The 26,072-nt window shown below is 39.4% G+C and overlaps 1 protein-coding gene across 2 annotated transcripts in view; it reads right to left on the bottom strand.

Annotated features, from left to right (window-relative positions):
- The window catches only part of gfra1a (gdnf family receptor alpha 1a), a 112,620-nt gene that overhangs the window by 34,041 nt on the left and 52,507 nt on the right, over positions 1-26,072 (bottom strand). For both annotated transcript variants that reach the window (XM_088351515.1, XM_088351516.1), the window contains one exon: positions 2,363-2,541. In XM_088351515.1, the coding sequence (XP_088207641.1) occupies positions 2,363-2,541 (179 nt within the window). The remainder of the gene's footprint in view (positions 1-2,362; positions 2,542-26,072) is intronic.

Raw genomic sequence — 26,072 nt, 5'->3', positions numbered from 1 at the left:
CCTTGAATGCTTTCGATGCAACAATTGCTGCTAGTATAATGTACACAGTGTTCTTATGCCTAAATCCATAGTGATCCAGAAAAACACACCCATGACATGCAGCCCATCAGCCTTTTGAATCCGACCTGCCAGAAATGGCAACAGTTTGACATTAAAACGCGGTAGATTATGTTGCAAACTATATTTTTACACTGTTTTTAAAGTGTAAAAACAATCCATCTCTAAAACATTAAAAATCCAAAAACAACATGTTTTAAACCGAAAGTGGCGGACTTTTCACAAAACGGAAATCTAATGCGATCATTGGAGTGCCTTATTCACGCTCAAGGACTTAGATAAAAAAAAAACATAGACTAGAATACTAGTCTTGAGTCAAATTTTTTGTTGTTGTTTGATTTTGTAAAAACAGTAGATTTGAAATAAAAACATCGATAGGCGTTTTGGAGGGGGCGGGGTGTGCGCTAGCCTAACACATAAAACAGTAGTTTTAGTGAGTAAGAAAACGGAAATGGTAAAAAGTAATGATAATAAAGTAAAAAAATGTACCTATAGGGGTCTGACATACCTCCTACCACCTGACGGCCCCAACTGAGGTGCAAACTGGGCACATGTGAGTGTCCAATTATAACACACCTATGCCCTTTTAAAAGGACATTTTGATCGTTAAACTTGGTCTGGTCATTGTGTCACTTTCATTTGCTCCTTGCGTTTTCCATTCCCTGTTTCTGTCGTGGTTTCTGATTTGGACCTTTTCAGGTTTTGTTTTGTTTGGACATTGTGTTGTTTTGCGAACTCATGATTATTTGTCACCCACGACCTGCTTTTGTTATTACATGCAATCCCCTATTTTGAGCACCCCTGCCTCCAGTTCCTGCTTCTCCCACACGGGTCAAACATCCAAAATCCATAACAGTAGTAATAATATACCGTAAATTCCGGACTTTTTTCCCAAACTTTCAACCCTGCGGCTTATTCAGTGATGCGGCCAATTTATGTAATTTTTCTAACGGCCGCCAGCGGAGCTCGAGTACAAAAGGTAAGATTTAGACTGGAACTTCTTAGTTTGTGCACAGATTAATTTAGCATAGACATATCCTCATCATGCAAATTGCAAAAAGGAACGGCACATGACGCAACTTTCAAGCAAAACGCAATCGAGCAGTCCGATACTGAAGGAATCAGAGCTACCGCACATAAACTTCACTATGCAAACATGATGCTAGCGTGTTTTTGAATAAGGGAGTGTGGGACGACGTCTATATGCCAAAGTCTCTTTCCCATACTGAAGGAAGACGATTCTAATGACGTCATTTATAAGGAGGAAGATGACGACAGTTAACCGTGCTTATTGGAAGTACGGTATGTTTTCTTAACAGAGCTGATTACTGTGTTGCGAACTTGTTGCTAGTAGCGTTTTGCTACCCTTCACAGGCACGGTTTGGAATGAAAGTTATATTAATATTATTAAAGCTTTGAAAACTCTCTCGGTGTACCGTCTTTCTTTGTAAATATGTGTAACCATGTATGATATGTATTTGCAACTGTATATTTTTGTAATGTATTTATTTTAGAAACGTATTCTGATATGTTTTGTACGAGCAAATGAGAAAGAAGGGGCGGGGCAAACGCGGGCTGACGGGAAGTGGAGTAAAGGTGAGACGTGTTTGTGGACGCGGCCGACAATAGTGGATATATATTTTCCCACCCTTACCTTTGGAAATATACACTTTTTCCCTTGGATTACTTTCAACGGGCACCCGGACTCTGCAGGTCTGCATTAAATTTTAAGTACCGGTATAAATTTCCGTTCATTTTGCCGGCTGGGTTTTTTGGACTGTATTGGGTATGGGTAAATCTGCTCTTTCTAGTGTCAATAAAATTGTTCAAACCAAAAAAATTTCGTGTTTGTATTGCGTTTTTCTATGTGGGCGCATGCGGCTAATATACAGGTGCGGCTTGTGTATGTACAAAATCGTTTTTCCTCCCGATATGTGGTGGGTGCGGCTTATAATCAGGTGCGCTCTATAGTCCAGAATTTACGGTAATAACCTGTGTTTTTGTGCCATTCTTGTCTCCGTCACTTTAAACAATGAATGAATGAATGAATGAGTAAAATAATCATTCAATTAATAAATCAATCAATCAATCAATCAATTAATCAATCCATTAATCTCTTTTTTGTAAATATTCAAACCTAATGCTGCCTCAAAAAGTTATCCCACCCCTGTGCTCTGTTAATGCACCAACCGCTTAAGTGAACGACCTTAGTAACCTATGGAAGAAATTTTTAAAACCAAAACTTTGCATTAACCAAACTAAGGTCTTTACTTTGGTTGCCAATTGAAAGCAAAAAAACTTTTACCTTGTCGAAGAACTGCCTCAGGGCCTTGTGGCACTTCCTTTTATTGCAAACTTCGGCCGTGGAAACGCGGCTGGTGCACGGGCTGATGTATGCCGAACGATACTTCTTGCAGGTGTCGTTCAAGTTGCAGGCTTTGGCCGCATTCAGGCAGTTGTTCTCCCGAGCAACCGCCGGCTCACCTGTCAAAGGATGTCAAACGACCTGTTAGAATCTGGGGCATTTTAGATCATGCACAACTTTCCCAAAAAGGGCATTTTCTGATCCTTGTTCTTTCATTAAACAAAAACAGTAAGGGCATTTTCATTCACCATAGAAAATCAAACTGTTAATGGGAAAATGAAAAGTTTAATACCCCCATGAAGTATTTGAAACAAACTAAAAGTAACTTAAAGCCATTAACAAAGAGCTATAAAGGCCACAATTACAACATCCCGTAATCTGAAACCTGCATGAGGGCAAGGGAAAACTAAGAAAAAAAACAGCATGAGGAAAATAAGAAACCTTGAGAAGGTGCCAAGAAACATTAAGAGGAGGCCAACCCCCATCTGACCCAGTCCAAAAACTACAATAATCAGTCATATAGTGTCATAAAATATTGATCATAAATAACATAATAATACTTGGAATGCAGCAATATGTAAATGAAAATCAATACATATGTATACATATACGTAGAAGACGAGTGATCTTCCTCTTTTGTATAGAATCATAGCTAAATTGTTTATGGACTTTCGACTATGCATCTGAATGATCAAATGGTACTTTGGTCTTCTGTGTAAAATTTAGTAAAAGTTGTGTTATAACACTGCAAAAAAGGGAAAAAAAGTCTTGTCGTAAATCAGTGTAAGAGCAACTTCTGTTAATATTTTTTCATGTCTAATGTCTTTTTTTATGTTTTGTCTTTTTCGGACAAAGCACTTTGTTAAGTGATTTTAAGAACATTAGTGGAGACAAAAAAATAATTGCTCGAAATTTGTGTGGGTATGGGGCTTTTTTCAAGTGATCACAGAATATTAGTATGGGGGAAATACGGATTCCTTAATATTGGTCCCCTCCGTCCTTGCCAAAACTACAACCTTAGACAAATCACAACTTCAAGTTGAATTAGTTATTTTTCGGAATTATGATGATGATGATGATGATTATAATTATTATTATTATTGTTAAAACTATTGCTTCAGTTTTGTGGAAAAAATACTTTCGCAGGACCTTAGCAACTATCCAGGTTCAACATTTAACAGAATCTCAACCCTCATCCACACAATATTCTGTCCTGAAACCTGTATTTGCAAAATGCTCGCAAATTATTGGCCCTAAAGCCAAATACAATTCCACAAGTTCGAGAGCATTCCGCTCAGGCTCATGTAATCAAGAACAAGAGACACTCCACAAGGAGTCTAGGATGAACATTTGTATCTTTTAAGATTTATATTTACAGTCCCGCATTTAGTTAAGTTGCACATAGTGGGGTATTAGCCTCTGCCTTATTCCCTGGCAATTCGACGTCGGCCTGTTTTATTGCCGCTTAACTCTTCTCTGTTTATAACATTGCTGTGAAGAAAGATAATCAATGTTAAGAAGCAAAATTAGTTAGAATTTATTTGCTGTTCGGGACAGTTGTGGATGATTATGCCCACTAGAAAATCATGCTTAATCCTAAACCGGTTGCCTTATCACTTTTCAAAGACAAAATATAAATCAACACAGCACATTGACAATTGTAACAGCTTAATAAATGCTAGTCATTGAAAATGTTTGTGTTTTTCCAAGTGTCTTTCAATGAAAAGTTTCAAACAAAGTCTTACAAATCCTATGACAAAATCTTGAAAACACTAATTCTCAATGTATGTTGCATCAAAATTTAGGGTTTATCAAAGCAGTCAAGAAGGGAGTTTGGAACCTTAGCAGTGCGTTGTGTGCCTGTTTCCATTATATAAACCTGACTCGCATGATTTAAAACAAGAACTCCCACAGTAAAGGGGAAAAGTTTTTGAGATAGACTATGGTTTGTCCTAAGGCATCTTTACGGGAAATCTTTGATCACAGAAGACATAAATATATTAAAAAATAAAAAACATTGGAACGAAAAGAACAAGCATTCCTCTTGCCAAGTCAAAGGCAAGCATGGCTCAATCTGACAACAATGTACATAAATCTCTACTGTAATCCATCCTTAAAGATGTAACGGGTGTAATAATAACTTTTGTATTATTGAAATTCCTGCTGAAATGTGTGTATAGTTTTTGGTAGGTGTCCTGCAATGATGAGTCGAACAGTGCCACCTGCTGGTATGGGGTGGGGTTTGTTTTGGCTTTTGTCATGTGACCGGAAGGCGGGGTATTGTTGGCAGTCTACAGAGCCAGCTGCCAACGGTAAGACACGTCTTTTGGTGCTCCACAAAATAAGTTAATTTTAAACATTATAACCACAGCTGACAAATCCCTCAACATGCACAGTAATGTGATTGATGTTGTCAAGCTGTTTTGTTTTGTTTCTGTTGTGCTAAAATGTTAATTCCCCTTATAGAGATCAAAGAGATCAAAGCCAGCAGAGAAGCTAATGTTACGACTCATTTCATCTGCAGGTAAATTGTATCCGTTTTTATACTCATTATTGTTATTATTTCTATTTTCTCATATATATATATATATATATATATATAAAGGATGATGTTGGTTAAAATTTAGACTAAAGAAAAATATGTTGAATTCATTGTAAACGTTAAAAAAACACTATACGATCTCTTGTTAAAAGTATCTTGTTAAAATGGATGTAAAAATGTATTGTGATATTCTAAAATGTATTTTATGTAAATTGAAAGAAAGCTCTTGGATATGCTTTGGGCAGTCTACAGAGTCAGCTGCTAACAAGATCAAAGAGATCAAAGCCAGCAGAGAAGCTAATGTTGTGGCTCATTCTATCTGCAAAAAATGTAATAAAAACCTCATCATCCAGTCCAGCGTGAATGTGGATCTTTGGTGGGACAGGTACACCGCGGTTACAAAGATATATTCATGATTTGATTGCTTATAGTTAAGTACTACTAAAGAAGAGAATCAGGCTTTGTGTTTTAAAATGGGTGGCTTTGTGATTTAATTCAAAGTAAATTATCAAATAAGACAGATTATCAATTCCAAAAACCTGAAAACACCTTATCAGCAGTGTTGAACATCTGATCTATGAAAACTCAGAGGACTTAATTGCTTCATTGTGCTTCATTCAATTCACTATTGTTTACATTTTCATCGGAACACATGTGCATATTTCTAATAAAAATGCAGGGTTGCAGAGCTATTTTTGGAAATTGACACAAAATATTCTTTACTTTCTGGCATACAACGTCACAGTGTAGTATGCTTGGAAGAGGGCAAAATACAAAAAAAAACAAAACAAAGAGTTGTCAAGAGATTTCAAAGAATCAATGGCTGCTCTCTGCCCAGTTTGGAGGACATCACCATAATACAGCAGAGCAAACAACATCATAAGACTACTCTCACCCTAACCACCACCTCTTTGACCTGCTTCTCTGGTAGTACAGGTAAATAGTAATCAACACAGCCCAGACAATTGTTGGGTGCTCTCTGCCCAGTCTGGAGGATATTTCCGGCTTGCGATACTAAAGCAGAGCCGTCAACATTGTAAAAGTCTCCTCTACCTCTTTGACCTGTTGCCCTCCGGTAGACGCTACAGGCCCCTTAAAACAAGGACAAACAGGCTCATAGACGGTTTCCTCCGTAGAGCCACCAACCTAAACAAGTACACAAGACTATAATAAATATATTTCTTGCCTAAGATATAAAAATGGGTATCCATATCTTATTTATTGAGTTATTTTTCATTTTATTACTGATAAGGGTTATTGCACTTTTTAAAAACTGTATTATTGTTCTGAAGCACTTACAACTTAAACTGTCTCCAAGTACTAACTGGTACATATTTTTGCCCATCTATCCTGACACTCTTTTAATTTGATTTTTCTCTTTCAAGTCTTTATGGTGTGTTTATCCAGGAGTGCCATGTCTGATCTTGTCAAAAATGCTCATAAAGTGCTTATAAATGACATTAAAGATATTTCTAATTCTAGTTTTTGGTTTAAAAAAAAGTGCGGTCCAGTTACGTATTTCTTTGGATTTTGAACACTGAAAAAAAAGATAAATAATCAGTCATTGCCTGTATGAAACTTGTATAATCTTGCTGGACTCCAATATATTCTCATTTTTATGTAGAGTATATTTTGCTCAATGCAAATTTTGAAAAAAAAGTCTTGATGACGTACAAACAAAGACAAAAACATCTCCTACACACGCAACAAGTTGGTCACTATTCCTGCCACCGCACAAATAAACGCATGCAGCTAGCGCGCCCGCTAATTTCCAGTGAAGGTCCTAGCAAGACTGTTTGCTGATGCCTTGCTGAAAATGAAGAAAAAAAAAGCTTTTTTGGTCTAATTAAGCAGCAGCGCCAATTAAGCCGGGGGGAGGGCCGGCGTGACAAACATCTGGGAGCAGGCGGCCCGTGAACTGGATTCCAAAGTGTGCTAATGAGAAGCAATACTTCAAACGGGCTAAAGAAGGGGGGATGCAGATCAGAAGTAGTTCAATGGGGAGGAGTGATGACACAGTAAAGATGTATTCTTTAACATCAGATTGTCGAGCAGGAGAAAAGACGTTGAGAAAAGAGGTTAACCATGCTGTAAGCAAAACACAAAATAGTGATGAAATTGTAAATGGACAATAACTATAAACCGAACAAAGTGCTCAAAGCTATTTGCAAACATGTGAGAACATCGTATTATAATGAGAAAACAAATGCAGGTGATTACAGTCTTACCTGACTGAGAGGAAAATACCGAATGAAAAATGCTTCTCCTACTCGCTGATAAACACAAAATCTTCAATACATGAGTACCAAGATGCTCAAAGAGGTGGCGATAAGAAAATGTAACATTTTTTTAGTTATGTTTGGGTAGATATTTAATCAAAAACATACTTTTCTATTGTAACAATTTCCTATTGCATGGTAAATTGCCAGGAACAGAATGGAAACAGGACCCAATCGCGTAACGTTTCTCACAAGTTTATTGAGATAGAGAGAGGAAGCGCAGCGCCCGCGATCCTGTGCTCGCTAGACGCGGGAAGCAAGTCGCTCTCGCAATCGGATCGTGATCCGAACACGAAAGTGGATTTTTCGTATAATAATATCTCATTTCATCTCATTAGCTGCACCGCTTATCCTCAGTTGGGTCGCGGGGGTGCTGGAGCCAGCCAATCGCAGGCCCGTAAAATAATATGATACTATTTATTTGGAATCATCAACTGCAGTAATTGATAATGTGAAAGATCATAATAAAATTGCATGTACTTTTATCCTCTTTTCAATGTTTGCTTGATTTCCTGTTCTCGTTTTTAATTTTTTTTTGTCATGCTAAAAACTACATATCTGATTATTAAGGTCTGATTTTGTTTTGGATACATTGTTTGGTCATGTTATTATTTCATGCTGGTGATGTCTAAAAATAATGTAAATTAAAGTAATCCATCACAACAACATAAAGAACATTAAACACATTTTAATGGGGGGTTTGGGCGTGTACTACTTGCTATGTACCGGTATATACAATATTGCAGTGCTTGTCAATGTTTTTGCAGCAAAGGCAAACTTTCCCCCCCCTGTTTATTTTTTTTAATCTTAAATTATCATGTTGCCTAAATTTACATAATTAAGATTTTCTTGTCATTTTAGGTCAAGCTACTTTTGGGTGTCAGTAATCTGGGGCATAACAGAATATAAATAACTAATAAATGTGTATGATTACTGATTTTCAGTAACACGCCCAACACTGAAAATGGACAAGGAATATGTACTGATTCCAGGCAAACACTGGATGTGACAACATAATTGTAATTAAGGGAAAGGTGGTCAGAGAGACTGCTAGTAAAATAAAAAGTAAAGAATGTCTCGAGGGTCCAAATTTCAAGGCTGTCCTCCCCTTGAGTAAAAAACAATAAACTTTGTAAAAGGAATTTATTTGACAAGCGTTTCAGCTCAACCACCTCCAAGTCCCCAAAAGACAACATTTAGCGAGGATGAGGGCCCACGTCTCTTTTTCTTCATTGGTGTCCGCCGACCGCTCTTTCCAGCTCAAACTCACAATTTGCGATTGATTTTCGGGCGGCTGCCGGGAGCTCGCTGGCTTTTTTCATGCAGAAAACGGCAGATACACTGCGGTTTGTTTGGCAAGAAGCGATCAATAGTCAATCGGCACTCCCCCAAACTCATGCAGAAGCCGATCCCCACTGAGGCCACACCGAGGCAAGTGAGGCAAACAAAGAGTTTGTCTTCTGGCACCAAAAACTGGTCTTCATAAACCCACCCACGGGGACACCAAACTATAGCATGGTTCCTACAGCTTAAGGCAAGCAAAATTCAAGACTTTTTATGACTTCTTCAATACCCTTTGAAATCAAATTTAAGACAAAGTAGGCAAACAAACACAATAAAAACAAAAATAAAATAACAAAATAACAACATGAATTAGAAATAATTTTAAACAAATATTGTTTTTATTTTATAAAATCATATTTTGGTCAAGGTGAAAAAAAACAACAAAACACTCTTCAATGTTTTAGACATGGAAAAGAATGAATAAAATTTATGTTTACAGTACATCATAGATCCTCTGTCAAAACTGGCTGATAACTAACTGACTAATAACTCTTTTCCTACATTCATTTGTTCACATTCATAAGACTTTCGGAAATTGGATTTAAGACATTTTAATGCCAATTAAGGCCTTATTTTTAGACTAATGAATTCAATGTCTTTTAAGACTTTACAAAGATCCGCGGGAACCCTGTGTAGGTCGTTACTGGTGTTGGGCACCTTACTTGTTACTTCAAGTAAAACAGTAATTGCGTTAGTAGTTGCCACGTAATAAAAGAAACATAACACATCTTGTACACCAATCTATCAAAGAGGTGAACCCTTCATAATTCTTCACATCCGAGACACTCCATATCCATTTTGTCTTCACACCACATAAACATTTTTTTCTTCTGACGTCCAAGCTGTGTTATTTCTTTTTTCTCCAGGCATAGAGCAAAAGTAATACTGTATCACAAATAACAAGACAAAAACTCAGCAATCTTTTTCCGTAAACTCGACCTCAGGTTTTATTTTGTTGTTTCTGTATAATCCATGCCCCTTGACATTGCACTGTCTACCATTCGCTACTGGTAACTCAACCAATAATGTTTTATTTCAGTATTTAATTTCATGTTTGTAAATACGGCTTGGGTGTGATTGTTTGCAGTATGAAGAAAATCAAAATACCGGAATGGAGAAATTACGTGATCTTGTACTCCATGCTTGAGACGGGGCCACCATAACTGTATTTAGATCTATTTTGTAGGTATTTATAAACATACCCACCTTTCCATTCTGTTCTTTTTAACTGTGTATTTCCGGTAGTTTGTGGGTTGTATGTAGCTCCATGAGTGAAGGAGGAATCATCGGAGATTAGTATAAAAAATGATCAACATGTGTAAAAAACATTACTGGTATGGTGTGAAACGGTGTCAACTCACATTAGCTGAGCATTATCAGCATCTAATGTAAAGGAGTGTCATTGACCCTCAATTTTTTTCTTTTCTTAGCATTATTCTGCTAAGGCAAAAGCCTGTGACGACTGATATCGTGTCCGTGACCCTCTATTGGGTTCTGACCCACCAGTTGAAAACCACTGCTTTAGTTGAATGTGTGCACATTAACCCCTCAAAATGCACGGTCAGCAATTCTGTTTTGTTTGGTATTTAAGTGCGCAACATTCTGAAAGCACTCCATCACGAGACAACATTAACTCAGATTGTCGCTCTTTAAAAGAGGCAATGGGCTTGTTCTCAGTATAGTTGTCAACAGCGCCCCCTTGGGATTGTTGAGCATGTGATAAACTCTAGGCAGATGGCACTCAAAAACATGTGGATGGTTGGGACTGGGGCCATCTGGATGCCTGGTCAGGGGAGCGAGGACCCCCGGTGGCTCACATTTCCGATGCGGCCACAAATTGATGAACACATCTCCTGTAGTTTTGTGTTCCAATCATTCTCAACCCCCACTTGCAACCAATCTCCACCCTTTTACCCTTCCTCCCTCCAAATATAATGAGTCTGGGACTATCCCTTGAGCCATGTTCTTTTCCCATGAACTACTTTCTTCCTCCCGCTGAGCAACTTTCCGATTGGGTTTTGAAAGCTTTTATTAAAAATCTTACCAATTATTTGTCAAACACTGAACAATATTCCTACTTAAAAAAAAAATCTCTAATTCAAGTATACAATATATTTAAAGTGACAGTGCGTATTATTGACCATTAGGTGTATTGCACAAAAAGCACAAGGAAAAACACAAATTACAGTGATACATGTGTGTATATGTGTTCGTATGTGGCTTATAGGCTCCGAAACTGTCAATTAATCATTGACTAATTCAGATAATTTTTAACAAAGTAGATATATTTAGAGTAGAATATTGAGGAAATAAGACTGTTATTCATTTTATTTTTTTAAATATTTAGTTCTTTAGAAAAACATGAATTCGCTTTAGTGTATTGTTTTCACTTAACACTTCCATATGTTGGGTCATATGTCATATTTATACAGGTAATGGACTAGTTCCTGCTTAACACATTTTTTTTTTAACCCAATTGTTTTCTGAGTGAGTGATGTGCTGTCGTTTCACTTGTATACAATTAAAAGACGAGTCAACATTGTCCTCCTAATAGTTATACAGGGACCCCTCGCTACATCGCGCTAAGGTTATCGTTGGTTTATTGCTTCACGGATTTTAAAATGAATTGCTTTTATAGTCATTCGTGTCAATGTATCAAGCACAGCAGACAGGACGCAACAAATGCTATCATGGGGGCAGGTTGTACATGTGTGTGTTGGGTGGGCGTGACTGCCTGTGTGCGGGGCTATGGATAGACTGGTGTATTCTGTCAGTCAAACAGCAGGTGGGCGCGAAGGAGAATGTGTCCACTCAAAGTAAACTGTGAAATATGGCTCCAGCAAGGATTTCAGCAGTTCATCACATTAAAAAGAAATTCATCAACTAATTTGGATTTCGAGGAAAGTCAGAAGAGCATAAATAAATGGTGATCACTAGCAGGTGCTCCGAGGATTATTATCGGGTTCGGGAAGAGACGGAGGCGGCATTGGGAGAGAAGGCAATAGCGGCACTGTAGGTCCCAAATACTGCGGCTAGGCTACTTCTCACAAGATTCCCCTGCCAAGCCTGTATCTCGCCAACGCCAGATTCAATACCCGTTGACATGGATACACCTTGTAGGAAACAGCTACATTTGCGACAGTTGTATTCTAACCATAAAAGAGACCTGGCATACCCTTCAAAGATACCCAAAGCTAATGTACAGCTCGCCTGCCATCCTCTATATCGTTTTCTTACATTGAAAGGAGAAGCCCTCCGATATGATTGAACTTTTTGTATAAGATAAGACAGACAATTCATTTAACTGCATTTATTTGTTAAACTTTTATTTGTGGATGTAATTTTTTTTTTTTTGTTAAAGTCATATAGAATCAGTCGTTAAAGGGTGTCCTCCCGGGGTAAGTTTGTCCCTTTGGGGCTTTTTTGAAAGTGCAATGCTACTTTGCGTATTTTCACATTGTATGGGAGGTTCTGGCCCCCAATTACTGCGATAACCGAGGAAAAACTGTAAAACATCCAAAAGCAAATCCATAGGGCCACACACCGCCATCAACAGAAAACAAACTTCAGTGACATTCACTGACTGTCTTGGCTTTCTTTTTCAGAAAAGAAGACAAACAAAACAAAAAAAGTATCTCCAGTGGCGCAAAGGGGTCTCGATGTTGTGTATCGTTAATAACGAGCGTCCCAGTGCAATAAAGCGACGGCGGCGGCGGAAAATAGCCAAAGTCCCATTTGCTGTAATTGATCCCTGCAGTGTTAACAGTCCACAGGAGTTGCTCTTCTAGCATTTTATTGCGCTTCTGCGACTCACCACAATAAAAGACAAAATCAGGCGGAGGACTCGGTCTCTGCACCGGCTCCAGTTATTCGAATTCTTGCTGGCTGATGAGACAACAAAATAGAAGCCGTCCTTGAAATTCAAGCCTGAACACAATTCCTAAAAGAAATGTTTTTTCAATCTCAGATATGACGTTCAAACTGGAGTATTAAACACAAATGCGATTTTGAGAGATCATACTATTTTGAGATGTACATTCAAAACGCTAATCCTGGTTTGAAACCCTAATTTAAGAGTTCAACAAAGGCTTGACACTTAAAGTAAAAACACTAATCTTTCCCTAAAATTATTACTTGAAAGAATCCAATCAGCTGGTTGAAAAGCCCAGTGAAGGAACAATAATTAGTACAGTAGACTTATAACATTGGTAAAATGGCGGCGCCCTCTGTTGGCTGCGGCTGCATCGGCTCGCTACAACGGGTCAGGTGTATCGACATTTCGTTCTTACAAAGAATGACAATACAAAGGAAATTATTATTATTATTATTATTATTAAACGGGGAGTCAGCTAGCAAGGCAACATAATCTAAAACGCCAGAGGCAAGTATCGTGATCCAAGAGGCAGACGAGTGGTCGACCCAAGCAGTGAAGGCAACAAACCAAGCGTTCACCAGACGGGCAGACAGGGATTCGGTATTATGGAAGACTGAAGAGCTGAGACAAGGGTGCTAGTGTGGTCAAAAAAGACAGCAAACTAGTAAGGAACCAGGGGTAATGAGTACTAATAAGATGACGATTCCTGATAGAAGTAAAAACTGTGGGGAAATCCATACAAGTGTATCTACTTGGATGGCATCGATTTTCAGTATTGCTCACACAAGTCAAGTTACTTTTATCAGTAAAGTCGTTAATCACAAATTGTCTCAAAGGACTGCGCAGGCCACATATACATTAGACGCCATTAACGTGTTGAGGCTTTGGCTGTATAAGAGCTAATACAACATTTCATGTCCAAACCACAAGTACAGTACTGATATGATACCCCTGACTGATGGGAGTACCGAAATATGGCGCCAGCCCTGCAAAATCTGACCCGGCCCTCCTCATCAAAGTGTCACATCGGAACGCGATTGTTGCCGACGTACATCGGCGTCTGGCGAGCATCTGGTCAGTTGGGGACGATAGCCTGATGAGGTCACAGCCATGAGATGGACTAATGAGGACTTAATGAACGTCCGGCCCACTCGGGGCGTCTTTACTGTCGGCTGCCATCCCAAACAAAAGCAGCAGTGTGCTTGCATGTATGCAGCAAAAAAAGTACCATTTGGAAACACATCCGGCGGCCTCATGGGGAAAAAATGAAGTCCAGTTGTGTCGGCATGAAGTTGTAGTGCAATGGTTGGCAACAGTCGATCAGTCGCCAAATACCACTGATCAAAATTGCTCAACATTGGATGCAACGGGAATCAAGCCCAGGTTGCGGCAATGCCATAGGAAAAATCATTAGATTTTATCTCATAATCACACTAGTTTTACTCATTGTACTATGTTGTTTTGCTTTTTTATTTTGAAGGAACATGTGATTGTACAACAATCTTCTGGCTTAATTTATTCCCATAATGCTTCATTATCATTCTATTCTACAACGTGGTCCTTTTTTTTTTTGGAATGACAGTTGAAAAGGCTTTGGATCTTCATTTCGTCTAGCTTTCAAGTCAAGTTGTGCGCATGTCTGTTCATTTGCCCAATCAGCAGTTCCTAAAATCTAAATTACGAAGAGAAGAAAAAAAGTTGACCTTTCAAGGCTTCCTAAATTGTTGTTAGCAGGAATCATACATATTTGTTTAGGGAGGGTATTCAGTGGCACGATATACAAATGTTACACGATGCACTCACTAATTCTTTGACCTTTACGATTATGAGCTCTGAAATGAAAATATCTGTGGCAGACGAGTCTATTTGGAAACACGAATGGAGATAAAATAGGCAATTAAGGCCGCAAAATAATTGACGAAAACATTTGAAAGAAGCTCGGTTAAATCGGCATGATGGATGTGTTGAAAACAACAACCGAAACTGGTGCTCAGCTTCAAACCGAAAATAATAAGACACACATATCAAATCCGACGAGTAGGCTCATTGATCGATTTGACCATAAAATAATCGATAGCTGCAACCCTAGTTCCAATTAACGTGCTTTGATGGAATGGCATTTACAATCGGATCGGATTACCTTACAAGTACAAAAATAAGAAAGAAAAAGTGGAAAACAAGGAACTATAAGATGTTGCATGGAGTGGTTCCTTTCATCTACAGTGGTACTTCTTCTTATGAATGTACAAAGGTTTGAGGTAACAAATTACCTGAAAGGAAAATATTGCATGTAGATACAAAGGATACAAAGTCAAAAATACAGTTTCCGCTGCTATAAGCCGCTTCCAGAGTTTACTAAAGCGGCTATTGCTTAAAATCTGACTACCAGTGCTGTGTGCCCCAGCATGCTCTTCTTATCACCATCCCAGTCTGAGTTTAGAGACGATGAGAAGGAGTTCTTAAAGAGAGCAGGGAGGAGGACGCAGCCATTATTTAATCAGCCCAAATTAAAGACATTATAGCAAAATTCCATGAAGTTCAGTAATTTATAAAAAGTCAGGCTATCGCTACTTCTTCTTGTTAAAAGCCGGCAAAATTAGATGTCGTTGGATCAGTTTTTTAAGAAACGCGAGGCAAAAAGGTGAATATGAATATTTTAATTATTACCTTGAATCTTCGTTTTTTACATTATGTGCCTCTAATTTCATGTTCATTGTGTGGTAATCCGATTCGAACATGTGTTTATTTCATGTTGTGATGCTCTTTTACGATTCATTTTGTGGGGCGGGAACGGATTTTCTTTTCTTAATTATTAAATTTGATCACCCAAAAATTAAATCTGAATATTGAGCCATGTGTTATTTTATTGTTTTAGTTATTATTAGTGCATATGCTTGCAATGAAGAGTGTTTTATCAATCCTTCTTACTAATGCTTACACTTGCAATGAAAAATGAGTACACTTGCAATATCAAAATGCCATTTTTAGTTAAGGACACTTACAATGATTTTGGCTTTAGTATTAAATGGTTGAACTAAGGAATATTTTTGGGTAATTAGACACTTAAAATGAAGGCTGGTTATAATACTGTGGTTGATTTATTTAAATGTTTATGCAGAAAAAAAAAGTATAAAAGTATATTATTTATTGTTTATGTCATGATTACCGAATGGAATCACCTGCGCCCGCTCATTTGGCGCCAGCCGCTGATTGGCTCCCTGTCACTATTCGAACCCAGTCCTGTCAGTCCCCTGTTGTAAGTCCGTCTGCGAATCTCAGTGTATACTAGGCAAGCCTTTTTCGACCCTGACTCCCACCTGTCCCATTTTTGCTCCCGTCTGTCTCCGGCTACGACCTGTTTGATCCTGACCATGTTTGCTCTCCCGTCCAGGCTTACGACCTATTTTGCCCCTGACTACCTCTACTCTCCCGTTCTGGTTTACGACTCGTTTCCGACCCCGACCACGCTTTGCTCTCCCAGTCCCGGCTACCCACCAGTTTTTTCCGTCCCTGACACAGCCATCGCTCGCTACGGAAGATCCACTTCCGTGTTTGGATCACAAGCCGAGTACGAGAGCGACTTGCTTCCAGCGCCCAGCGAACACCGGATCGTGGGCGCACCCCTTCCACTTTCCTTCAATAAAACTTGTGATAAACGCTTTGCTATTGGGTCCTGTTTTCGTTCTAGTCTTGACAGTTTATTCGGATGTGTTTTTATTCTGCTTGCTCACAATAAAGAATGCATTTCTTTTTTACTGGTTGGAAACCTGCAAAGGAGATTGCTTATGATGTCAGGGTTTTTGGTTACATTGACTACTATTCAACACTGTAACTCATTGTTTTGTCTCACCACTGTTTGTTATATTGTCACTATTAGCCAGTCATGTTGCTGTACTTTCATTTTCACGTACTGCTTTTTGTAAATACTTAGCTGTAATAAAAAAAAAGGTGCCCAGAGAAGAACTGTTATTTTTCTTATTAAAACAAATTGCAAATATGTTTTTATAACAAAAAACTTTCAAGAAATTTTCCTTCAACTAAATGAAGTGTTTTGAGTTCAAGCAGGGCTAGGATTTAATTTTAATTTAAATCCAATGTGAAGGCAGTTCTGTAACACTTAACACAGTTTTCCTGCATCTGGACTTATGAAGTGCCTTTTTGTGGGTTAGTCCAACCTTGCCTCCCAATCAGCGCAAATAGAAAGCACTCAAGTGAAGCGCAACCACCTCCGCGTTTGACCGGCACTGGGGCCAGTCAACAGCCACTCAGCGGCTTTTACTTTGCGGCCGCAAATGGCGTTAGAGGCCGAAGGAAGAGCCAGACGCCAGGGGCGCCTTGCCTTGCAATTTAACATCCGCCGCACATCCACGGGCCCTCTGATTGACCTTGTTGACTTCACTCCTATGACAAACACCTTGAGGTGGATGGGGGCAACTTTTTTATCACAATGTGGCAGCAGCTGGTTCACAAACTTTTTGTCATACTGAATTGCAGGCAGTTCAAATCCAGCTACCAACCTTCCTGTGCGGAGTTTGCATGTTCTCCCCCGTGCTTGCGTGGGTTTCCTCCGGGCACCCCGGTTTCCTCCCACATTCCAAAAACATGCATGTCAGGTTAATTGGCCGGTCCAAATTGTCCCTAGGTGTGAATGAGCGAGCGAATTGTCTGTCCCTGTGTGCCCTGCGACTGGCTGGCAACCAGTTCAGTGTGTCCCCAGCCCGCTGCCCGAAGATGGGCGGGATGGGCTCAAGCAGCCCCGCGACCCTACTGAGGATAAGCTGTGCAGCTAATGGATGAATGGATGGAATTGCAGGCATAATGATTACAGAACTTCACCACTTAAAGTGTTGTGTCTGGTGATGCCCATTCCTCTCCAAGCCAACAGTTCATTAATTTAGCCTTGTTTAAGTGATCATATAGAGAATTGGGGAAATACATCTTGGAACAACATAGAATTGCTAAGTCGATTAAAGAAGAAAGCTAATTAAATTGTGCATAACACTGGATATAAAGAATATACATATTATAAGTTAAGTGAAACCTAACATCAGGTTATTGCAGGTGGACACGAGTGGAGGGGACACAAGAACTGAGGCAGGGGTCTCAAAATAAAGATGGTATAGTATTCAAAAACACAACCAGGAACAAAGTAACAAATACACAAGCGTTGAAAAAAGTAAACAATACATGTCCAAAATAAATAAAACTAAAAGTGTTCATGCCAGAGACAAAGGCCGGAAATTGAGATGCGATGAAAAAAGTAAACAACCCCAAAACAAGTGAGCGCAAATAACTAACAAAATTCCAAACCAAAAAAAGGAACCAACAACCAAACCAGAGGTACTATCCAAATATAAAGGGTCAGGATTATTAAGGACGGGTGCGTGGTGATTGGACAAATCTGTGCCCAGTTCCAAACCCAGTTGGCGCCCTCTTGTGGAAGGTCTACCAGATCCTAACATTAAAATACAGATTATTAATATACGAAGCAGACTGTAATTGCTTTATCTTTTAATTATATGATATATAAGTCACTAGTGACACCACTATTGTTTTCCTTTGTGGGGTTAGGTGCCGTTTTCTCTTTTTAATTTTTAATATGTCCTTTCTAAAGGGAAACAAATAAGAATAGAAGTAAAATCGTTAAAGCTTTGGCTTTAGCCTACAATTTTTGGGCACACGTTTATGTTTTGTGTTATTGTATTGCGCAGCTGTTTTTTGTGCATATCATTTCTCGCTTCTTTTTGTTAATTCATGATTGATGTTGTTTGATTTTGTGCTGTGCCTAAAGTACTTGTGAACTTTTGATGACGAAATCTCACAGCCAGTGGTGGTTCTACACTTAACTACTCCTGGCGGTTCCCCTACACTTTTACCCTACGCTCCACGTCTTGTTATAGCCTGTCAGTCTTGCAGAAAGCAGGGGTGTCAAAGCTGCAACAAAGGGGCGTCCATTTGACAAGATGCAAAGTGATATCCATCCATCCATTATCTGCACCGCTTATCCTCAGTAGGGTCGCGGGGGTGCTGGAGCCCATCAAAGCTATTTTCGGGGAGGGACACCCGAAACAGGTTGCCAGCCAGTCGCAGGGCAAACAGACACAGACAATTCACTTGCTCAATAACACCTAGGGACACTTGGGACCAGAAACATATGTTTTTGTAAGGTGGGAGGAAACCGGAATGCCTGGAGGAAACCATGCAAGCAGGGGGAGAAGATGATAACTTCTCACAGGAAAGCTGGTAGCTGGCTTTGATCCCATGACCTCAGAACTGTGCCGCAGACGCGCTAACCACTCAGCCACTGCGTGATATGTTGTTAGATAATACAAAACCACTTTGCGGCACTCACTTACTATTATTATTATTTCTTTTCATTTAATTTTTCAAAACTCTTGTGCCACCTCTAATGTATCATTTTAAGAATACCGCCCCGGGCGGCTGACCGCTTTGCCCGTGCTTAAAACTGCGACTGCACACAACAAAATGCTAACTGCAGCAGGGTTTTCTGTTGGACTAAAGTGAGAACATGCTGGATGGATAAAATGTTATTTATTAAAAGCAATTCCCCTTGGTCACTATGGCAACCACTAACCAAAACCTGACCTACCAGTTGCTGTGTGCGTGTGTGCGTGACTTGTGTTTATGGGTGAAAGTAGGTCTGGTATATTGTACTGTACTCTATATGATGTGTGTGTGTGTGTGTTGTGAATGTGTGTTGTGAATGTGTGTCCTGTCCAGATGCCCGGCTGTGGTTTATGGATATTCATTACAGAACCATTACAGCTGAGGTTACACAGGATAAGTAGGATGTTTTATCTGGGAACACATAAAGCAAATACACACACACACAAGCATCTGTTGACACAGGAGAAACGCAAGAATCCATCATTTAGTGCGGCAACGACTGACCGGATGACAAGAACCAATACTGCGAAAACATTTGTTGTAAAATGGAGGACGAGCCAGTAGAAGGTGCCATCACCTGAAAAGATTCCAAAATCAGCCACAGTTTTGTAAAATAATGAGTTATTGGTAATACTAACTTTGCGAGTTTGACAGTCAGGATTACTGTAATTCATGACATCACTGGTTCTCAAGTGGTCTGACTACACGAACCACTATTCCACCCTAATGACAAGCTACGACCGAAACCAGTCAAAAATTCCACTTCTCAGATGTATTCAATGAAAGGATTGTGCAGCTTTTCAAAAACAAAATTCTATCCTCATATCCCTTGAGAGGGGTGACCGACAGCAAGACAAACACATACACAAAAACAAAGAAAAGAAAAGAGGAAAAAGTAGCAAAAAAACAAAAAAAAATACCGTGGCCAACCCAAATGCCCAAACACCCAAACAAGTTAAGCACCTCGGCACCCAAGTTGGTCATGCCTTCGTCCCTCCAGATGAAACGGGACACAAGAGAACGGCCATGTCACTCGGGTCAGGGTGACACAAAAAATCTTCCGTTCAACAGTAGAGCCCCACAGCTTTTCACTGGTATACCCCCTGACGCATAATACAGGTGCCGTGTCCAATTCATTATCCTTTCACAACACCTCTCCACTCATTCCTGTAACCAACAAGAGCTCTAGCTTCCGCTACATTTAGACCTCTTTCCTCCAGTGCACTCATAACACTATGCATCCACGTCAATTGCGACCTTCCTCTTGGTCTCCTTCCATTTACTTTTGCTCTGTAGATCCTCTTCAACATTTGCTCATCACCCATCCTCTCCATGTGTCCAAACCAACCGAGTACTCTCTTATCCACACGCTTGCTCAGTTCTACTATTACTCTAGTTGTGTCTCTCACAATTTCATTTCTCAATCTATCCAATTTTGTCACTTGTAAAACACTCCTCAAACACTTCATCTTAAAAACATTGAATTTCCTTCTCAAATCTGCGTTCAGGCTCCAAGTCTCTGCACCTTACAACACAGTCATACTCTAATACAGCCCTCTTAACATCCATACTTATACTCTTGTTACTCATCAAGTATAACATACTCATACTCTTGTTACTCATCAAGATTATGAGTAAACAAAATGATATCAGCTAAATCCAAACGACTTCACGTACTGTATATACTCGCATAAGGGCCTACATAAGCGTCATAATTGCATTTATTTATTTATACCCTCTTTACCATGTCATTCATTTACAGGGCTGTAACTAACAATTATTTTAACAATCGATTAATCCGTCAAATACTTTTTTGATGAATAAATGAGTTGGCTTTTTAAAAAAAAAAAACATTTTTATTTTCCACCTCTATTGGAATATTGGAGATTTAGACATAAATAAAAATTGCACACAAAACAACATAATATTTCATGATATAAAACAATAGAAAATCCAAGTGTTAGCAAAAACTTAGCAATAAGCCAAACTACAAACAAAAGTGCAGACACTCCCCTACTTACGACCATTCGATTTACGAAAAATGGTAGATACAAAAAAAAAAAAAAAAAAAAAAAAAAAAAAAAATCAGAACATTGCTGTAAGTTAGATTTTGTATTGTGTGCACCTTTTTTTCGAGTACAGGACATTGCTGTAGTGCTTCTTTCCACCACAATCGGTGTGTGGCGCTGTGAGAGGTCACCCAGCATCCACCCCAAAGAATAAATCCACTTCCTCTTCCTAGTTCGTATGTAAACATTCTATATTGTATCTCCAGCGCGCTATGAATTTATTGTTTAATACCTCGTGCATCCATTCAATTTGGTTGGTGTATAGTGTGAACAAGAGGCGAGCCGTTTCTTTTGAAATGAAAGTGGAATAAGAAAGCTTAATGCGGCTGAGAAAATGGTTGCATCGCTTTTTTCGGCCAATTTTTTTACCACCGAGGAGGAAGTCGCTCTTAAAGCCCATCTTCCAAAATTAAGTTGAACTTAACTTTATATATCTTTATAGAGCATATTATTTTATGAAATGTTTACTTTTTAGTACAAAACCATGCAGGTTACCTTGAACATACAAAATATAGCACTGAAGCAACTTACGAACAAATTCAACTTATGAACACTCGTCCAGAACCTGTCTGGTTCGTAAGTAGGGCAATAAATACATTAATATTGGACATCTGCAAGGAAGATTACATAGGATGCCAGTCAATTATTTTCACTCATTTTGCTCACTGTTTTTCATTATTTTGACTATTATGCACTGTCGACATCATTGTTACTATTAGCCAAAAATGTTGTTGTTTGATTTCCACACCCTTTGGAGTAAATCTGCTTTATGTAACCAAGGAGATATAACTAAAAGAAAGGCTCTTTAAAACTGATTTGCAATTGGGCATCGCAAGGGTTCTTTTGGTACAATCCTCTCGGGTCAGGCTGGATTTTTAGGCTCCCTCTAACAAAAGGAGAGAGAGAGAGAGAGAGAGAGAGAGAGAGAGAGAGAGAGAGAGAGAGAGAGAGAGAGAGAGAGTGAGAGAGAGAGAGAGAGAGAGAGGGGGATAGAGAGAGAGAGAGAAAGAGAGAGACATAAGTAAGTCAATAAATAGAGATGATGACATAAATACAAAAAATGAATGAGAATGATAAGGGTAGAAATGACACACAACTGAATTTAGCTAATTTATAAAGGTACTGCAAGCTCCCACGTTAAATAGTATTATGAGGAAAGGAAGACGAACGAGATGAGTTTGGCTTTTATTGTCTGGTTTGAATGTTGAGCATCACCAAGATTGGGCATCAGTAGTTAGTGGTGGCCAACTGATGGCCAACTTGGAAGGGATATTTTTTTAATACTGCCTGTTTTGTCCTACTGGATTTAGTTAGTTTGGTGCTTTTCTGGTACAAAGACCACATTCCAAATGTCACAACACTCATTACAGAAAACAAACAAACTTTAAACCAGGTTAATAGAGGTTTCACTTGACTGAGGAACTACTGAACCTCAGAAAGTTCCATTTCCTAAACTTAACAACCTGGCCCAAAGACGCACGAATGATCGCTCAAGACAAGCGCAGGTTGACAACATCCTGTTGGGGGTTTCTGAGTGTTAGTCCAATAAACCCGCTCCCCCATCCATGTTGTATATCCTTACTATCATCTTTACAAGCTGGGAACTTCTCTGCTGGTCCAGCGAGACATCTGGACGCTGTCTGCAGGACAGAAGCGCTGTCAGCCTGCAGGATTCATGAAGCCTCTAATGGGCCGAAATGGTGCAATTAGACCAGGACGCGCATCTGTCGTCACTTTCCCAGAAGAAGAAGAGGAGGGAAAGCTGGGCTTTGTGTGCAAATGCCAGCAAGGAGCTCTCAGGTGTGAAATGTATTTAACGTTTACACGACGCAGCTTTTGTTGAAGCCGATGTAGACACTGGCGAGGCGTTTGATGACATGCAGACTTCCTCGTGCGAGTTTAAATAAACGTTTCGGGGATGTCAAACCAAATGACGGCACGACATACAGGGCTTCAACACAGCGAACATCTCTTCCTCTAAACAAGACATAGAGGAAATAATGAACATAAAAGGTTCACGGCAGACAAATTGGAAACGTTGAAAACAAGTCTGATATTCAGGGCGGCAGTAGCTCAGGAGGTAGAGCGCTCGTCTTGGGATCAAGGGATCCCAGTTCAAATCCCGCTTCTCTCGTGTTACATGTCGAAGTGTCCTTGGGTAAGACACTGAACCCCTAATACCCCCAATAAGCAGGTTAGCGTCTTACATGGCTGCAATACAAGGCTGCTATTGGGAAATGTGAAGCACACTGTAAAGCGCTTTGGGAAGTCATTGACTTGAAAAGCGCTATACAGTATAAATGCAGATCATTTCATTTCATGATATATTGGAAAGAGTTCATCCAAATACAAATCCATAATTAAGTTCATGTATAATCAATTCATTTTGAACTTGAGCCATCAGGCTATGCAACGCTAGGAACGCACAAAGGTGGGCAATGCTAATCAACAGCCTGGGCAGTGAAGACCAATGCATCTTTCCGACCATCGCATCTTATGGACCCTTGGACATGCCAGTCAATTTCGGCCGGCGTTGACAGAAGCCCGGTGAGCCGGTCTACCTTTAGGTCACCGAACTCCCGGGATTAGCCACCCTCTGCAGGTTTGGGGATTCGCAGGACGACATGATTGGAGATCAGCTAGCAAACAACGACCTTTAAACTGCGAAATAAGCTATTTCTATTGCCGAACGACAAAAAAAAAAAAAAACAGCGAGAAGAACCCAATATTGATGATTGACATTTGAGGCCCGATCAACCCGAATTTCGGGTTGTGTTCGGACCGGAGCCCAAGATTTGACCTCTTCTGTTATTTCGTCCTGAATGTCGTGTTTATTAAATTAACGTCTGTGAAAATATCAGGAACCTCTAAAATGGTACTAAGAGTTCACATTAAAAATATGTTCTGTATTCTAACTTCAGTTTACAAGATTGATCACAAGGTTTTTCTTTGGTTATCCTGATGAAAATCATGTGGTGCTTTGCAATATTTCTTTTCAACTCTTCAAATTAATTTATCAATAGATTATTCGTTCAAATAACTTATTGACTGCTAAATTTGTTAAAGCACTAATATTCATTTAAAGATATCCGTTGGACATTGGATTTTGGTCTAAATCTCATCTGGTCTGTGTTACACATGGTTTATTCCAAAAATAAAAGTCTAAAAATATTTTTTATTAAGCGCATGCAATGTGGACCAAATTTTGCCAACCAAATTATTATTATATTAGTATTTCTCAGTCTTGCAAGAGTTGAGTTTCAATTTTTAACTCCTCAACCAAATACTGAACATTTTTGAACAGAACCTTGATAGCGTCTTTTAAACCAGCTTCTAATGGATGGGTTTCATGTGTTTGGTTAAAAAATGTGGCAGAGGGGCCAGGCCAAGAGGAAAAACAATGGTCGATTGATTTGATTGTGTGGATGTGATACTTCGGTAATGCATGAGGCATTGTATTTATATTTATGTCAGAGACAATTTTATCTAATTGGATTTCACGAAAAGTTGTATTGTGTCTCTTTAAAGCACGAATTTTGATTATCTATTATCTGCACCGCTTATCCTCAGTCGGGTTGCGGAGGTGCTGGAGCCTATCCCAGCTATCTCCGGGCAGTGGGCAGGGGACACCCTGAACTGGTTGCCAGCAAGTTGCAGGGCACATAGAGACAAACAATTATCTCGCTCATTCACACCTAGGGACAATTTGGACCTAACATGCATGGTTTTGGAATGTGGTAGGAAACCGGAGTGCCCGGAGAAAACCCACGCAAGCACGGGGAAAACATGCAAACGCCACATGGGGAGGCTGCGGTAACCCTGAACTTTTGCCGCCGTGCAAGTGTTTTTGCATAACATTTGATATACACCTTAATAAATAAAATGAACAGATGAGAAAGCAATGCAAGGCAGAAAAAAATGTTTCTGTATGTTGGTGCAGTACACATTAATGCTTTGTGAAAAATCTTATTTTTTGGACATTGACACAGAAGGAGACTGGAGGCAAGACTGGCACAAAAAAAAACTTTTGGTGCAATACTTTTTTAAACATTCTAGTTCGGCTAGCCGGATTAAAAAGTCTGACGAGCCACGTATAGCCTGAAGGCCGCAGTTTGCCCACGCCTGATTTATTTTAAGATGAGGATTGAAGTTTGCCAAACAGTTTGTGTATATCCTTCTTAAAGCAAACCTTATTATTGTTTCTGTGAAAATGTTGAAGAAAATAGGGATTTATGTCTTTAGTCGAATTGATAAAGTCAAATAAAAGTAGAATAGCATGCATTGAAATAGCTGGATTGAAACGTCAACCACTTATTGAGCGTCCCGGTCTGACAGATGAGTGTCGTCCTTCAAAAGTGCACATTTGGGTCAAACATGCACGAACGCATGCACAAACATGCAATTAATTGCCCAGCCCCCAACCACAGCATCTGCTGAATATCACGCCATTCCAGGCATTTTCATAGATTTGTTTTACACTGAAGCCAATCATTACAAGTGTAGCGCGGATCTTTTCTAGTCATATTCATGTTTGTTGTGTGCATGCTTCTAAACAAGCGGTGTCCAACTTGTTTTGGTTGAGGGGCCACATGGTGGAAAAAGCTCTCTCCCAGGGGCCAGAATAGTAGATTAAAGAGAAAGAAAGGACGTAGAATAAAAAAAAAAGGAAAAGGAAAAAGAGAGACAGCAAAGAGAGAGAGGGAAAAAGAGACCAAAAAAGAGAGAAGAGCGAGAGAAAGACAGAAAGAGAGACAGGGAAGTACAGGGGAGAAGGAGAAAGGGGGAAATAAATAAAACAGAAAAGAAAAATACAGAGAAAGAAGGGGAAACTAGGAAAGATATAGATAATTAAATGAGGTGAGAAAAAAGACAAAATGAGAGAGAGATAATGTGAGAAAGAAAGGAGGGAGAGAGGAAGAAATCAGCCAGAGAGCAGATAAATAAAGAGAAAAAAAGAAGGAAAGAAAGAGAGAAAAGAGAGAGAGGAAGAGAGAGTAAATTGAATACATCTACCGTTGCTTTGTGAGTGGTGGTGGCTTTGGTGACATCCACTGGACTTATTTAAAACTGCAGCTTCATTTCTGTATTGCGCTCCTCTCGTTTTATCGCGGGCGGGATTTTAACACTTGGTGGG

This window comes from Urocampus carinirostris, chromosome 13 (assembly GCF_059441175.1).
Source record: "Urocampus carinirostris isolate Australia breed hairy pipefish chromosome 13, RoL_Ucar_1.0, whole genome shotgun sequence".
Classification (NCBI taxonomy): domain Eukaryota; kingdom Metazoa; phylum Chordata; class Actinopteri; order Syngnathiformes; family Syngnathidae; genus Urocampus; species Urocampus carinirostris.
Note: the sequence above shows the minus strand (reverse complement) of the source record. Positions and strands in the feature narration are given on the sequence as shown.